This window comes from Vanessa tameamea, chromosome 17 (assembly GCF_037043105.1).
Source record: "Vanessa tameamea isolate UH-Manoa-2023 chromosome 17, ilVanTame1 primary haplotype, whole genome shotgun sequence".
Taxonomy (NCBI): Eukaryota; Metazoa; Arthropoda; class Insecta; order Lepidoptera; family Nymphalidae; genus Vanessa; species Vanessa tameamea.
In genome coordinates, this window is record NC_087325.1 from 4,468,188 (window position 1) to 4,486,538 (window position 18,351).

At 32.4% G+C, this 18,351-nt stretch overlaps 3 protein-coding genes across 4 annotated transcripts; all 3 read left to right on the forward strand.

Annotated features, from left to right (window-relative positions):
- Positions 1-559: 559 nt before the first annotated feature.
- Positions 560-2,700, forward strand: LOC113400307 (peptidyl-prolyl cis-trans isomerase sig-7). The gene has a single exon (XM_026639831.2). The coding sequence runs from the start codon at positions 699-701 to the stop codon at positions 2,637-2,639; it is 1,941 nt and encodes a 646-aa protein (XP_026495616.2). The 5' UTR covers positions 560-698; the 3' UTR covers positions 2,640-2,700.
- A 5,230-nt stretch (positions 2,701-7,930) lies between these two features.
- LOC113400308 (putative neuropeptide precursor protein) lies at positions 7,931-10,740 on the forward strand. Of its 2 annotated transcripts, XM_026639832.2 has the most exons (5): positions 7,932-8,136; positions 8,677-8,802; positions 9,015-9,249; positions 9,362-9,511; positions 9,589-10,740. In XM_026639832.2, exons 1-5 carry the CDS (start codon positions 8,061-8,063, stop codon positions 10,115-10,117), a joined length of 1,116 nt encoding a protein of 371 aa, XP_026495617.1. In that variant the 5' UTR covers positions 7,932-8,060; the 3' UTR covers positions 10,118-10,740. The 2 variants fall into 2 exon arrangements, with proteins under 2 accessions (XP_026495618.1, XP_026495617.1); XM_026639833.2 differs by lacking the exon at positions 8,677-8,802 and having other exon boundaries at positions 7,931-8,136.
- Positions 10,741-11,805: 1,065 nt separating this feature from the next.
- On the forward strand, positions 11,806-15,998 carry LOC135193753 (uncharacterized). The gene is made up of 5 exons (XM_064217569.1): positions 11,806-11,998; positions 12,551-12,755; positions 12,989-13,156; positions 15,405-15,493; positions 15,682-15,998. The coding sequence occupies exons 1-5, from the start codon at positions 11,806-11,808 to the stop codon at positions 15,996-15,998; spliced, it is 972 nt and encodes a 323-aa protein (XP_064073639.1).
- Positions 15,999-18,351: the final 2,353 nt, after the last annotated feature.

Sequence of the window (18,351 nt, forward strand, 5' to 3'; positions counted from 1 at the left end):
TTTGATCAGGTTGCTTTCTATATTTTTAGAATTAGCATAGCATTTTTTTTTTAAATATAATTATTATATTACGCATTTTATTCTTATATAAAATTAAATGTTTATTCTAACTTTAGATAACATGAATAATTTAATGTTATTATAATAAATTAAAATATGTAGGTATATGTATTATAGACTAAATATTATCAGGTGTAAAACAAATAATAAACCGTATGGAGCAGTGAATCAAATGGTATAAATTATATGGATTTTCACATTATTAACAATATAATTAAACATTAAAACGCCATCTATGCAACTTCCATTGACATAAAATAAAGTTTTATTCTACTTATACAAACTTTGCACCTTCTGCGTTAGATGGCGTTAATGAATATTTGAAGGAAAAATAATGTAACGAAAATAAATAAACATTCATTAAATAACGAAACATTCAATAAAAAATCTCTTTAATAATTTTAATTAATTAAACTAAACATGTTTCATTTACAAATGTATAATTTGGTTATATATTATCTGTTTGAATGCTTAAAGTCAATCAAGGCCAAGTCGACTATGGAAATCAAACATCAAACAAGATTTTAGGTTAAGGATGATGTGTCAACCTATTTGAGTTTTACAAGAAGTAAATAAGATATAATTTTAATGTAAAGTGGTAATAATTGAATGCATTTCAGTTAACTATACAAATTATAATGGCGGTTGTGATTGAAACTACACTGGGAGATATAACTGTCGATTTGTATTTAGATCAACGACCTGTAACATGTTTAAACTTTTTAAAGCTTTGCAAGATGAAATACTACAATTACAACCTATTTCATACGATACGAAGCGGCTTTATTGCCCAAACAGGGGACCCCAGCGGCGAAGGATCTGGCGGGCAGTCAATATGGGGTATATTAGAAGGGCCTCAAAAAAGATTTTTTTCAGGAGAAAAAATGCCTAAAATTAGACACACTGGAGCTGGCTTACTATCTATGGTAGGTACTGATGACATGATGATAGGTTCTCAATTTTTTATTACACTTGCACCAGATTTAGATTCATTAGATGGAACTCATTGTGTCATAGGAGAAGTAACAGAAGGGCATGAAGTATTAACAAAACTCAATGAAGTAATTTGTGATGAGTCTCACCGTCCATATAGAGATGTAAGAATCACCCATACAGTTGTATTAGAAGATCCTTTCAATGACCCGTCTGGCTTAAGAGCTCCATCAAGATCCCCATCTCCAAGTGCAGAACGTCTAAAAGGTGGAAGAATAGCCCCTGATGAAGAAATTGATGAAACCCAAGGTAAAAGTGCTGAAGAAATACAAGAAATGATTGAGGAAAAGGAAGCCAAAGCTCGAGCTACAATATTAGAGATTGTTGGTGACTTGCCTGATGCTGAAATTGCTCCACCAGAGAATGTATTGTTTGTTTGTAAACTGAATCCTGTCACAACTGATGAAGATCTAGAAATAATATTTAGTCGTTTTGGTACAATAGTAAGTTGTGAAGTAATTAGAGATAAAAAAACGGGAAATTCCTTACAATATGCTTTTATAGAATTTGAAAATAAAAAATCCTGTGAAGATGCTTATTTCAAAATGGATAATGTCTTAATTGATGATAGACGGATTCATGTTGACTTTTCACAATCTGTTTCTAAAATGAGATGGTTAGGTAAGGGGAGAGGTGTACAATATTTTGATGATGATACAAATATGCCTCAACCTAAAGATGAAGTAAAACATAGAGAAAGACATACAGATAAAAGGTACAGAATAGAGGATCATGCAATACAGGAAAGACATCATGATAAAAGAGAGAATAAAAGAGACAGGGATGGGAGATATGGCAGAGATAGGAACAATCATAAGCAGCATAGAGATAGAAGTAGGAGTAGATCTAGACAGGAGTATTCTCGGGATAGAGCTTCAGAAAGAGGAAATGATAGATATTCTAAAGAAAATGCACAAATTAGAGACAATAAATATAGAGACTCAAATAAGTATGATAATCATAAAAATAATCACTCTAGTTCTCATAAATCAAGATTCTCATCTAATTATAATGATAGGAGGGAAAGTAGCAAATCACCAAGGCGATATAATGACAAATCAGACTATAGAAAACATAATGATAAGAAATATGACAAAAATTCAACCAATAGTCACAATTCACACAGAATGGAATCTAAACATAGACACTCAAATAATGAAGAAAAGCACAAACAAACTAACCGAGAATATAGGGATGAAAAAAATAAAGTTGATAATGACCAATCAAAAACACCATCACCTGCGGTTAAAAACAAAAAAGATAATAAGAATGATAAAAAGGTCATTAAAAAGCACAGTACAAAGAAGCGTAAGCATTCCACTTCATCATCTGATTCATCAGAAACTAGCTCATCTAGTAGTGAATCTAGTTCTTCGAGTGATAATGATAAGAAGAAAAAGAAATTAAAGAAGAAAAAAAGAAAGCGTTCAACATCAAGCAGCAGCAGTGAAACAAGCAGTAACAGTAGTTCATCAAGTAGCTCAGATTCAAGTGATACTAGCTCAAGTTCTGATAGTAAACATTCTAAAAAAAAACGTAAGAATAATACCAAAAAGACAGGGAGAAAGACTAAAAAGAAATTATAGGATTTTTTAATCTTGCTATTTAAATTTTGTATTATAATTCAGTACAATAAAATAGCTTTAATACATTTTTTCTGTCGTGCTTTCATCCTACCTATTTCGTATTTTAAAATATGTTGTTTTAGTTGCTGTTTAGTCGGCTGTATCTTATTGTCTTTTGTTTTTAACATAGTAAATCAATTATAAACTGTTCTTATTGTTTGACATTTAATAAAAACCTTCATTTAAATTTAATTTTTATTATTACTTTATTTAAATTCAAAGTAGGTATATTTAAACTTATTTATTTGTGTGTATTTTTCTTCTAATTAAAATACAACTGATCTGTATTTACTGAATTTAATTTTAATATCGTTATATAATTTAATTTATTTCTGTTTTAGTATGGTTTATTCAATATATTAGTTATATATTTATTTACTCATCCATTTATTTATTTATAATAATACTAGCAGTGCCTGCGGAATTATTCGCAGTTATTTCAGTTTGTAACTGTCTTATCGTTACTGAATTAAAATAAAATATTATTGCTGGAAAATCGGACCAACAAATACAGATTTTATCTATTACAAACAAACAAATCTTTATTCATAATATTATTATGTACGACTCGGTCTGCACGATCCACGCTAAAATACTTTTTATTGTTATTATAAAGCATCCCTCCTTATAATAGTGAGTAGTTGTTTTCAATAATTCTTATACTTAAATACCATTTAAAATCCTTCTGCCATAATTACTTTAACTTCAATAACATTGCACTTTCATACAAATTACTTTTCAGTATATATGTATTATCTATGAAACTACTATTCCCTGTTTTAACCCCAAAAGGGGGTTGATTTCTAAAGATACATTATTAGGACACTTCCACGCCATCTATAGAGCATACATTTTAAATTTCAAGTCTCTTACTTAAAAAACAGGAATTTCATACAAATTTCCAATCCACCTTTAGGAGTGAAGTTTCATAAAATCCGTTCTGAACGGATGTCTACACCCTAATAAGGAACCTACCTGCCAAATTTCAAGTTTGTATGTGTTGTAGTTTCTGACAGTTCGTGATTAAACAGTGAATGGCATTTCGCTTTTACATATACAATATAAAGAAGATTATATTTACTTCTGTGGCAATAACTTTGTTTTATAAGTTAAGTTAAGCGAGTTTAATATTTTAATATTACTACAAGTTTAATATTACAACAGACGTGTGAAAAATTGCCTTCATAACGTACCTAATAGCTCCCGAAGCTTGGAATTGAAATATATTTTCACTATATAAAATGTAAATGTTAGGTACGTACAATATTGCAATCTTTAGCGGGTTTTCTTATTTAAATTTTCGTACGTCCTTTTATATTACAGCTACGTTGGTCTTATGGCTAGGTTATAAAGGCTGCGGATACCGAGATCCTAGTTTCAAATCCCTGTAGATATTATACAAAATAATTTGATAATTCCGTCAAAAATTTCTAAGTAGCAGCCTAGAGCTTGAAATTTGGTAGTCCCGTGTGACAAATTAATGAAACTAAAGTGATTATTTATGTTTCTCATTGTTTTAGACTGTTACTTAGATGTAGCCTATTCCAACCACAAGAGCAGTAGAGCCAATTAAAAAACGAATTGAGGCGATATCATTGATGGAAGGCTTGAATAATCTAAAGCTGTTATCGGTACACTGGAAACAAAATTGAAGTGGCTATAAGGATTTAAGCGGTATATTTATTTATATATTTATTTAATTAGGTTTGCTAGCAGTTGTTACATTTTGATGATACAATTTATTAATTTACATACTAATTACTTTCTAAATGTACAACTATATTAAAGCAAACACGACAAGTACGATTAATATATACATCCTGTTTAATTGGTTCTAATTAAATTATAAATATTTAATTTAATTATAGTGTCGTATTATAAATAACGATATATTAATCGAGAACAGTTTTTAGCGTATAATATGGAAGAGCTATCGGCAGATGGCATGGAATACGTTGATCTAATGCTCTATTCATTCTTCTATTGGAAAAGAAGGTACTACTTTTTTATAAACGATAGATAACATTGATATGCTATTGGACTTTTCTGCAGACATTTTGAATAAGTATCTAAAAATCTTCGATACAATGTATACGTGTTATCTTATAATTTTGGTACCTATTACCTTTACTTTATTCCAACCATAACAGGAAAAAAGCCAAATTAACAACATTTGCCAGCAAATTGATGCGATATCATTGGTTGGGAGCTTGATTAGTCTATAAAATTGATGGAATGTAATGGAAATGAAAAAATGGCGTTTGGAACGTCGACGAAACTGTTATAGGAATTTTGGAAGTAAAATTAAAGTGGTAATAAGTAGTTAAGTGTAATAGTGTTGTATTAAAAAAGACATATTAATCATAAACTCTTAGTAATGTACAATATAGCTGAGTTATATAAATACGTAAATCTAATGTTTGTTTATCTTTTTCCCTACTAATTAACTAACATTATAAGACTCAAGATGTGTCAAATCGTCACTATATGAGTAATTATAATGACTTGTTATATTTGACACATAATAATATACCAAAATGCTCGCCTAAGCGTTAAACAGAGCGCCGACTGACTAATTTCTCTAACTAGGTTAATAATATAAAAGCTGAAAGGTGATTGCGCAACATCCCGAATAGATGTAGAAACCGTCTTATACTTTAATAAATTGGAACTGTACTTAAGTTTTCTTTAATGTAGATAGGTGAACGCGCGAATGCAAACGGCACAACCGCCCACAGGCATTGGCGCTGTAAGAAATATTAATAATTCCTTACATCGCCAATGCGCCACCAACTTGAGCAACTTAAACGGGAGCAAGATGTTATGTCCCTTGTGCCTGTAGTTACACTGGCTTACTCACCTTCAAACCGGAATACAATAATACTATTACAACAAGTTACCTTATTTCTTGGTTGAGATTAAACATCTCTTAGCAAATTATCTAATAATATTAAAAGATATATGTATACTTACTGTGTTTGGTTAATTCTTTTTCCACGAGATTCCTACTAATTCCATCAATTGAAACTTTCCTTTTAAGACAGCCTATAGTTTTAGAACGGAAAAAGGCAATAAGAAAAACGTATGTTGGATATTTTAATATATATATATCTAATAGCACATTAGCGATCACAGGATCCTATAGTATAATTTAGTGAAATACATGTATTATGTACACAAATTTTTAAATAAGCGCCAACTTTAATTGGACTGTTTGGTTTTAATTTTATATTTAAACATATACTAAGTAGTTGTCCATTTACACACCCACCCAAACATGTAAGGTTACTTTACAAACCAAAAAAAAATAAAAAAAATAGGTTATGGTAACCTTACAATAATTAGTATAAAATAAAAAATTGGTACAGTTTTTTGGTGTAGTATTGAAGTACCTATCTAAAATACCCACCGACCCCACGTCTGCTATATAAAATATTCACGGTCAAAAGTAATGATCAAACGATAAAAATTGTAGATCATATAATTATCTATGTTCATATACTTCTCTTCCTATGAATCATCAATACCGAGATATTGACAATCTGAAGTATCGAAAAATGATAAATGAACGCCTACGTCTGATAATGTAAGTATATAGATTGCACCATATATAGGCTGACCGGTAAATAATGAATAACTTTGGCATACACTTGCAGCACCCGTCCACAGCCTACACACAAAACACACATATAAGTCTGGGAAACATGTACCACTAAATAGGTGCTAATTTTGCTTACTATGTTCACATAATTGGGTAATGCAATCACAAACTTGAGGATCTCGATAGTTTTTTTTTCAAATAACACTAAATATTTCAATTTGTAGCTGAAATACATATAACATTCAAAATTACTATTAGTAAACATGTTTTTGTTTTTTTTTTTTTGATAAAATAATATACATATAAACGCGTTACATTTTATATCCTAGGAACATTAACACTTCAAATTGATAGCTATGAAATTACTGGCATACATAAACAATTATGCCAAAGGTTCTCCTTGAGCATGTTTTTAGAATTATTTTGTGTTATTCTGATTTTTAGTTGTATAACTATACAACAATATAATATAATATTATTTGACTCAGAATAATTGGATGATTAGAAGATATTTAAATGTTCTAATTAATCTTACAAACTAAATTCTATATGCCTATGAAATGAAAGGAAATCATAAAACATGTCAAAGATTCAAATGGTATCACCTGATAACAGGATGTCGTTGACTCGCCGGCGGGAACATTCTATTGGGCCAGTTAGCTTTTGTATGAGAATTAAAGTGACAAGAAGATGAGACTTGTTAACTTTTATTGTATACCTTTGGTCCAGACTAACGCGGCTATGTCGGCAAATTTAGAAGAAATTCACTAAGTGTATCATCGGCTTTAAGACTATTTCCATAGCCAGATTATTTTTTGTTTTGTTTTAGTTGATATAAAAATACAACAATATTAATAACTAATTAAGAATACTTTTTAATTACGGTATGTGTAAAATGATTAAGATTAAATAAATGATTCATACCAGTAGGCTCTGCATGTTTTAAATTAGACAATGCTATTATATAACCTATTAAAATTTTATTATATTAAGTTTACAATAAAACAAAAACAACATAAGTACCATGTACCAGTCTACATAGATGTTGTAAAATACACAACATTTTTTTTTTGTATTTTAGAGCAGTAAAACTCCAACGATATTTTATAAATAAGATACTTATTTTAATGATAATTATGAGGTGTCTGCGTGAAGTACCACCCGGTTTATTCTTCTGAGCGATAAGACGCATTTTATGGTTTGCCTGTGTAGCTTACTAGATATGGACGTCACTGAGCCAGGGCTGAATTGTTACGAGAAAATACCTTTATATAATATATTTAAAATTAAAATTCCAAGATATTGTTGCATTTTGAATAAGGTTCTTTTACTCCATATTCTTATTATCTTGCAAAAAAGTAAAAACTTCAGGACGACTGCGCATTTTATGTTTCCGAAAGTAAGAATGTAAACCAATACACATAATATTGTACTAAAATACATATACCTAAAAACGGTATTTAAATAAAAGTATAAATCTTAATTTAAAAGAATAAATTAAATTTACATAGATAGGTTACATAGATACATAATGCTTGTCCTTTGTATGTAAGTACTATAGTTGCAAATCTGTAAAATATATTTAATCGATACTTCAAGATACATCCCTGCTCTGTCCATTGCGCATGTCGCGAATGTATCGACAGGAACTCCGCTTTTCTTTCCAGTCCGCCCCGGTATACGGCATTCGTCCTCCGAGTGTGGGCCCCACATCGTCGTCAGGAAGTCTTTGTTGCGAAAACGTTAATAAATTCTGTTGAACATATAGTAAAAGCTTAAATATGTTACTAATCTCGCTCACCGCGGTCTTCGCGGTCCTTGTAGTCAACAATGCAGAGCCTGTCCCGAATACCAAAGGTAATATGCAGTTTTATTTTAGGCAGATAAGGCTTGCTTCTGGCTTGTTGATTTTGTTTTGATGTGCCGTATCGATTAGGGAGATGGCCGGGTTGTTCTATATTTAGCAACAGGTGGCCCCAGTGCTCCGTTATATTTCTGCGTAGGAAGTTGTTCCATTTTCAACTATGACCTTTTCAGTAACAATGCAATGGCGGATTTTTATATTAATATTAAATAGTGCGTTATAATAATTTTAGTATTGTGGAATACTAAACTACTTATAATTTGCGCTAAATATGGCGTAGTTTTGTCAATTGATTTTTGAATTAAAAAAAAATAAGCTATTAAACAACAACAAAATAATGCATATTTTAAAGTTTATTCTTTAAAACACATTAATGTTGTCATGCTTATATTTTTGTTATTATTATTTACAATAAACTTATAATAATCTGCACACGATACTTTAGTATGAACTCTAATACCATACAGCTATAATAAAATTGATATTGCTTCTTACATCATACAACTATCACAATAGCCAATGAAACATTTTAGATGATGGTCCAATTGCTGAACTGCCAGAGAACTGGGACCAAACAAAAGACGATACGCAGTCGTTATTTCTTAACAAGAGCGACAAAAATGACCTCGAACCTTATCCTCTCGCTCTAAGTGAAGAAGGTAATCACAAATCATACCAGAACTGCAACGTACCAAGATATGAATTGCGAATTTAATTAAATAACATTCAAAGTTGTATAATAATTAAAAAAAGAAAATTAAAAGTTTTCCGAATCAGTTTACACAAATCTTCACTCCTGCTTTACACTTTTATTATAAAATATATAGTGGGTTTTCTAGAAAGGAAAAATGAAATTAAAACTTCGTTTTAGGTAATTCTGAAGGATATGAGCAAGCTGTCGAGCAACGATATGAATCTCCTCAATCTAACGGGGAACTGGACAATCTTATTATGAGACCAGAGTTATATGGGGAGCCTCCTGCTATGGAGGGCCTCTCGGGTGGGTACGAGTCCCGACGTCGTAAGCGTGGTAGTGGAAAGGTGGGGGGAGCTGGTGCTGCTACAAAAGTTGCTACGAAATCTGGCTCAGGAAAGAAAAATCTTAAGTAAGTTCAGTATTTTATTTATTACTTGAAGCTATTGATAACATTCAATTAAATGTTCATTACACATAGGCCATATTCGCATCTTTCTAATGTATAATACATGCTTTCACAGAGTAAATGACGCACCAATGCCAGTAGATTTCGTTATCCAAGAGAATGATAACAATCGTCGTAAACGTGGTAGTGGGACAAAGGTAGGCGGAGCAGCAGCCTCAGCAAAAACTGCTACCAAAAATTCTGGGGGAAACAAAAAAAATTTTAGGTAACTTTTTTCTACTTTTACTTCTAAATAATATATTCGGTAGTATCTGTATTCAATTTTTATTTTTTTACACATAGGTCTGTATCTGAGCGTCGTAAGAGAGACTCTGGTCTAAGCGCCGCAGATGTTAGAGCGCTACTTAACTTTTGGGAAGCTCAAGAAAGAAGAAAACAAGATTTACATGCCACGAGCCGAAACGCTGAAATTCCGTATTACGGTAATGTCAATACATTAGATCTAGGTCAACCTGAAGTTGACGAAGTTGGAGATATATGGTTACGCGATGATGGAGCAATTGATCCGCGAGAAAGAGATTACCCCCGTCAGTCTTATTTCTCCGAACAAAATCGTGTTGGCTTGCCGATGGGTTTACCTGAAATATACCCAGTTGACCCTAACGAACTTATGCAAAGGTATGAAGAGGCACGTCGTAAGAGAATGTACGTGAATAAGATGAAACGCTTTATGGTCGCTCGAAAACGTTCGGATATGCACCAGAACAATTATCGGCCCCGTGATGATCTGTACACTCTGGCTGAACTTCTGCGTTCTGCACCCCGTGTTCAAGAACAAGATATACCTGTCTATCGCCGACTGATACTGTAAAGATTTATCCGAAATCTAGATCCATTTAAACAGTCTGGATAATAAATTCACTTTTAAAAATAGTAAAAAGGCAGATAACTGCTTCGTTCTACATTAATTAATCTTCTCAATCTGGTTTAATACGCACACTTCTATCCGTTAGCTGGCATATGGATACCTACTAACATTTACGAAAAGGATTGGAACGAGAGATCGTCATGCATTTATTTCGCAGTGTCTAGGATATAGTATCATAGTATAGTTTTAGACTCAAAGCATAGATAATGTATATGTATTTTTGTTATCGTTTAAAAAATAAATGGCCTAACAAGAAATATTATTCATTCGAAAGTAGATATACCTACCTATATGTTATTAGGTACTACTTTCAATCGAATGTTATAACGTGTGTACTTTTTCTACCTCGGTTTACCGCATATCTGATTATTATTTATACTCATTTTTACCAAAAAAAGAGGAAATAAAATTAGTTCAAATTTATATATTCCAAATATTAATAAATAACTAATATGTACTGCATAGTGAAGTGAAACTTCTCATTTAATCATGCGAAATGTCTAGATTTAGTTTTGATGTATACATGGTATTCACTTGCTGTATTAAATTAGCATTATAATAAAAAAGTTGTTTGATTTCAATTCCCCCATGTCTTTAAATATTATTAGACTACATTAGCATACATATATATGATTGAAATGAGAGGTAGGTAGGTACATTGTTAGGTATGTTAATACCACCTACTTTTCGCTATACATTCTCTTATTACAGCAACAAAGCGTATTGGTAGATCTAAAAAAATAGTAGCTGACAAATGAGATTCTACTTGTTTGTACTATTTATAAATAAATTACATTTTTGCGTGATTTATTATTTAAAAATAAAACTGAGATTTATGTATGTCAATATATTTCGTGAATTCTAATGTCATATTAAGCAAAGCTAATTTAAAATTGACTAGATATTCTTAAGATGATATGAGTAAAGATAACAATTCTAGAATAAGTAGAACTGAAGAAGGAATATCTCTACAGCCCACTGGAATAATTTCATCCGAAAATATTGAAGATGGCCAAGCCTCTCCGGGGTCAAAGTACGAATTTTTTTTTTGGTTATTAAGCTACTACAAAATGTTTTTTTACCGTTTAGGCAAAGACATTATTCAATCGGTTATGTTTTATTTTTACTCTGATCAGGTATTACCAAAACATATTATAGATTTGATTAATGCTCAAAAACAAATTTTATCACAACGTGAATTACATTCAGCTTCATATAGTAGATATAATATAATCAAAAGTGGGACGCTTGATTCTGTGTCATCGAACAATCCATAGAAACAATTTTATTAGTTGCAGAATGCAATGAGAACCATGAAGTATCAAATATTTAAGTCGTATATTCTTTCCAGTGAAGATGACATCAACCTGCAATGTACATCGGCCAATATGTATAAAAATTCAAACGAATTTAATAAAGATCCTATTTTCGTTATTGTGGACTCTAGCTGCGTAAGTAATCCTAGTTCCACAGAAATATTAATAAACAAAATAAATGTTCTTAAAGATGTTACTCATAAGAAAAATTTTAAAAATAATGTCATCCCTATTGATCTACCTTGCACTAGCAAGGACCAATCTGATATCCTACCAATTCAATTATACAATTGTGAATCTCGAGAAGAGTTACAAATGGTTGACATCAATTTACAAAGCGACAATGAAATACCCATAGCCGACAATGACACTGAAAATGAACCGGAATCAATAGTCATTGCTTATCTTCGCAACAAAGATACACTTCGTGAGAATGATGAAATTTTTACGACCAGAAAAAAATCATCATTGCTTGAAAATGTGCCGAAAATGGAGACAATACTTGAGGGTGAACAGTTTTCTTCGTTTTCGGATTCACCGACGAGTAAATCTTTAGACACTGCTGAACCTACGGCTGAAGATAAAAAGTAGATAATTAATTACTAATTTAAAAATAAAACATATGTTTGTCTTTTATTTTTAATAAAACATTTAATTATAATTTTTATTTTATTTGTTTAACTTCTAAAATTAGTATCTTTTTATGTTTGGTTATTGTGATGCATTTAAATAATTTACACACAACAATAATTTAACCTGTACGTTAATATCTTCTCAACAATATTAATCATGTCATAGATCTATGTTATTAATAATACGGAATTAACTGATTGATTAATTATTTATAGTAACTAAAATGCAAGATATAATAACTTTTGGACTGACTTAAGTAAACACAAAAATAAAATCGTAGGTAACGGAAGAAATATTATTAAAATATAAAATAGGTACTTACTGTGCAAAAAACTAATATATATATATATAATATATATATATAATATATATAGATACTTGCAAATATTGATTTCCATAAATTTAAATTATTTATTTACATACACAGAATTATCAGAAAATTCGCTGGATGTTCATATTCCATCATACCCTGGATCTCCTCGATCTCTTAATGTTGGATCTGGTACATCTTATACATCTGACATTCACCAAGACAGTCGTATTAAAGAAGCTATTGAGTTTCTCCATCAAGACAAAGAATTTTTAGTAGCAGCTGAAATCGGAAATGATAATTTATTAGCAATTTATATAAGGTAATTATGAAATAAACACTATTTAACAAGACTTAAATGATAAAAGCTAAAAATAAAAGCCCCTATTAATTTTTAATCGCTCAAAATAATATTGCGTAAATATTCATATTCCATAGCAAACTTAGGTCTCTAACCTTCATATATTTTGTTTTATTATTTCAAAACTTCAACTATACATGTCATTAATTTTTAATATATTAATTATTAAAAAAGTAAATATGCATCATTTTCAGAAGAGGATTCGCCATTCAACAAGTTGATCATCTCGGAAGAAATGCGCTTCATTTAGCAGTTTGTTCCGGAAATTTGCGGGCTATTAAGTTACTCTTAGATTCTGGTGTAGACCCAAACGTAAAAGATAACGTTGGAATGACTCCTCTCTCCCTATCATTAATGAGAAGGTAAGAAATGTTTTGTGCATTATTTTCAATATTGCATATGTGCACGGCGGTTCCTAGAGTGCTCATTATATTATTTATTTAATCTTTCACACTCATTTTCATTTTCATTTCGTCGCTGGTAGTGCCACGCTGCATACCTTTGGGTTGCAGCTGAATGGGCCGGCACACCCGGGGAAGTACCACTCTCTCACTCAAAATCGGCGTAAAGTCGTAGCTATGCTACCGCGTTTCGTCCGGTATATGTGAGTCCTGGAGGCCCAATCCCCCTCCCCCAAAAACATGATGGTTGTGCAAAATAAAAAATTGGTTACATTACCACAGGAGGGTACCATCAGCGATTGAGGTGGAGAATCTCTCTCTGGGCATCCATACTCAGGACATACACCACCAGAGTAGGGAGGCCCAGGCTGCCCTACGATTTCTGGGGGAGGGGCAATTTTGCGCTCGCCACTGTTCGGGGCAAGCGGAGCAGGCATCATAAGGCAACCCCTACCAACCTCGCTGTGGACTTCTGCAACATATGGGGACTCAAATCCAACTTGAAAACCGTTCACATCTACCTTAAGACGGCGAAGCCGGTTTTGATCTTTCGGCGTCTCGTGATGTAAATATCAGCGCATTCAGAAAGGAATATAACTCTGCCTCTAGGTCCTTCAAAAACTTGATTGATAAGACGAAGACGGAGTAAATTGGCAGAATTGGCGAGAGACTGGTGCACCTTCCTTCAGGAACACGTGCGTTCTGATCTGTCGCTAAGGCTGTCTTAGGGAATTTCTGTCAGCCTTCTTTTCCATCTCTGCACAGGGACGGTCATTGTCTCATAATGTAATAAGTCTCGGACTGGGACCGGACAAACCTAGTTCCTAGAACCTTGTTCAGTTCCACGGTCAATTGGAATGTAAAGCCAAACTGGCTTCAAAAAAGCTCGGTGTACTCAGCAAGGCAAGACAGTACTTGACGTCGACTCATCGCCTAAGACGGCGAGGTCGACGACGATAAGGCGCAAATTCGGCCTCACACAGAGTACTGATCTCACCTCTGGGCGGGTGTGCCTCAGCTTCTACCATTTGGCCGTATTCAACGCAGTGTGGCTCGAATTATCAGCGTCAAGCTCTTTCTGACCTGCTCGATCCTTTGGCTTTGCCTAGAGATGTTGGATCACTCTACATCTTCTAAGTTATTTTTCACGGCGAATGTTCTGAGGAAATGTTTGGATTAATACCGTCATATCGTTGACATAGCGTCAACTTTAGAAGTTGCACCCGCTCCACTGACGAGGTCCGAAAATCCACAACATCGCGATTTTTAAGGCATTTTCTGACTCGCATAACCACTCTGTGGAACCAGCTTTCGCCGGCTGTTTTTCCGAACCGATAAGACTTGGGAACCTTCAAGAAAAAAGCGTAATCATTCCTTAAAGGACGGCAACGCACCTGCAATCCCCCCGGTGCAGATGTCCATGGGCGGTGGTAATAACTTTCCATCAGGTGAGCCTCCTGCTCGTTTGCGACCTATAAAAAGTACATAATATTTTATAAAATAGGTCCCGACCTGCTTAACTGCAACCCTATAGAATAACTAAAGATTAAAGGAGACGATTTCTAAATCGTTCAGGCGAATTAATTACTTTTGCACGATTCATGATGCGAAGCATAAGAGAATACTTTACGATCGAAAAAGATGTTCGCCCTATTTGGGTAACTATTTTATTATTCTCTCTTGTTGGATCACATAAAACAAGCTGCATACCGTTGTAAAAATATTTTAAGGTGATTAATTCTGTATTTTGTAAAATAGGGAAGTAATCTCCTTAAAATTAATTTTATATGATAGTAACATCCAAATATTCCAAAATATCAAATGACAGAACCTGAAAACAACTTTGAAAAGAAATCAAAATTGAATAAATTTGTTTCAGTATTTGTATGTCCCTGTTGCGAAAGGCAATCTTACTCAGTGTCATTTAATTATAATTACTAAAAAACCAAAAACTTATATTGAATATCTTAATATATCTATACGTTTTTTGCCATTTCATAATTTAAGATTTGCCAATAAGTACAATTGGAGCGTGGTGAGTCGTGCACTTTTGCATTTTCCAAATTTATAGGTATATATATACGATAACAAAACATAAAGGTAAAAATTTAAATTAACTGTAAAATATGTAACTTTTGTATTATTTATATGCAAATAACTCTTACTTATGTTACGTATAGGTACTGAAATGCGTGAACTCTTTTCACAGACCCTCTTTGTTAGTAGCTTCTTTTTTATTTGACCACGGAGCGAGAATTATGCAAAGGTCTAATCCTATGGACACTGGCTTATTTATTCGTAAGTAAAGTAACTAACTTTAAACCAGTAGTATGTAACTAACTCTATACCAAGTTGCTAAAAATAATGTTTCAGCTAGTCTAAAAATTATTATTAGTGTATCCCTTCGTAAAAGTATATTACGATTTATAAAGTGGACATCTTGGGAATACATAAATAGTTAGTTTTAATCTTGAAATAACTTTTAGAATTTGCAATGATGTGCACGCCAACACTAGAAGAACAAAATATTCTGCGTCTTCTCGTTTATAAGGGAGCTGTTATAAATGACCCTTATGCTCCCGGTGGCCGACAAGCCCTCCACTTTGCTGCCATGAGTAACAATATCACTTTAATAAAAATCCTTGTAAAACTTGGCGCCGATATGTATATGACAAATCATAGAAATGAAACTCCAAAGGACACGGCTGCAACCTTCAAATGTAAAGAAGCGTATGAACTCTTATTGCAGCTAGAAGATAAGGAGCTTACAATATCAAATTCATCTACTACATTTAATTGGTAAAAAATGATACTTATCATGATAATAAAATAAAAATATATAGTTTTATTATTCGTTTTTCTAGTGTGACACGATAAATTGTTGTTTATAGCAATGTACATATATACAATTAAATGAAATATAGGTCTTATTGCATGGATAATATTTGATTAGTTATGGCTATATACGATTCTATATAGCCATAACTAATAAATATATACCTCGTCTTAAGCACCACAACGGCCTGGGTGTAAGCAGTGTTCTACCGATCTTCCCTCCTTCTAAAGCAGTTTTTACATGATCTTCTAGTGTGCCTCACCGGTGGTCTCAAAATTAACCATGATCAGCAAAGCGCCCAGGTATTTTTGCACCCCCTACACCTTATTGTTTTTTTTAGTTTTACGAGGATTGGTGTAAAACACTTGGGAGGCTCGAGTAGCGAGCCCTCTCCCCTTCTAGCCAACGAGGCCACTCACACGGTCCACTCTGCTCCTCAGAGACGTACCAATTGACCACGGAACTGAACGAGGTTCGAAACATCAAAGTAAATAAGATTTATTCTTATTGATATAATTTAGCTGACGTTAATATCCACTTTGTTCGAATCTTTATCTAAAGATGAGAATTGATCATAAGAATTGATGAAAAGAAGAGCTTCATATATTTTGCCAAGACGATGAACGTTAACGTTAACTGTGAACAGAAGTTGGGTCGCGGCAAAAAATTACAATAAATAATACATATAAATTATTACATATATATATATATACCATAAATATACATTATTAATAAATGGGGTATGAATATAATCGCTTTGCATTGCGTTCATCATTAGGTGAATTAAATTCGCAGCATCAATTGTCTAGCAGATATATAGAACTTTGTAAATAAAATACAATCTACTTTTTATTTTTTTGAGATTCTACTTTAACATTTGTTACAATCCTAATATTACAGTGATTAGTTCCTAATATTTTGTTTAACACTTGAATCCTGTTTAATTTGAAAGCTATATCCGCAGATTCAATCGAAATATCTGGGTTATTCTAATTCAAAATTCACCAACTAAATTCTAGCTAATTCCTCATTATGGAGCATAGTAAAATTATTATTTAACATTAGATCATCGATCAATTTGTTCCTTATAAAATCTATTTTTTTTTAGTTAGATCAGATTGAGTGGTATCCATTGAAGCCACCAAACAAATTACTAAACTAAACTAAACAAACTATAAACTAGAAAAATAAAAACTTGTGATTGTATTGGTTTGTTCGTAAGCACGTACGTCAACTCCCCATAATAAGACCTATCCTTTCGTTATAGTTATTGAGACTCAACTCTTTATCGGACTCTAACCATTTTTTATAAAGAATAGTAACGTGGATTTTTTCTTGACATTAAAGACTTTCTAACAATAGTAAGCTTAACTATGAAAATTCTAATGTATATTACGCTAACTTATAACGTTCATTAATTTATCTTTGGCCATGTTCGTTTTGGAAGACAACAAGCAATACTATTAGAATCGAACAGTGGGATATATTATTATCGATAAACGTGAGGATAGCTCAATCCATGCAGCATTTGATAGATGCCTGAATTTTTATTTGTAATGGGACTTCTTTTAAAATACAATTTCTATCTCTCCTTCATAGTTCGCTAATATTAAAATATTTTTCTCTCCTCCTCTTTTTCTTCCTCTTGATATATAAATCTGATGATTCAAATAGATCGAGAGCTTTGCGATAGATGCAGTTAAATTCTGATATTAACATTATAAGTTTTTTTTCTTTTAAGAATAAAGGGTGAATTTTCGAAAAGGCCATGTGTAATAGTTATTACTTTTTACTTCATTGAACAGGTATTCTGTATTGCGTGTTTTGAAAATTCTCGTGATTTTTACCATACTTGAGGCATACCATTTTGTAAGTACACCATTTTTTAGACTGCCCAAATAAATCTAAAATTGTGTTTCAGAAAATTCGTAATTTTTACTTTCACTTCTCTTTATGTCTATGTTGATGAACTGAGTCATCAACATAGACATAAAGAGAATATAACTGTTCCTGTAAAGCCCAATCTAACTCTTATATTATTATTATTTTCGTTGAATTGTCCTGCCCGTCTGTCTGACTTTGTTGTTGTTTTTCCTCTGACATCTCGTTATCTATCACTTAGCAATGCAATACATAATACTATTAAACTAAAAATGCAGGTAGTTAAACGCTACGATAGACGGCTGAATGGAGACTCGACCGCTGATGCTAAACAAATACAAAAGCACGCGCTTGACCGATCGCCTGACGCGCCCCGCTAACAAGTACGTCTGTTGTACGCGAACTTCTCGTACGAACGCCGCACGAGCAAAGACATCCT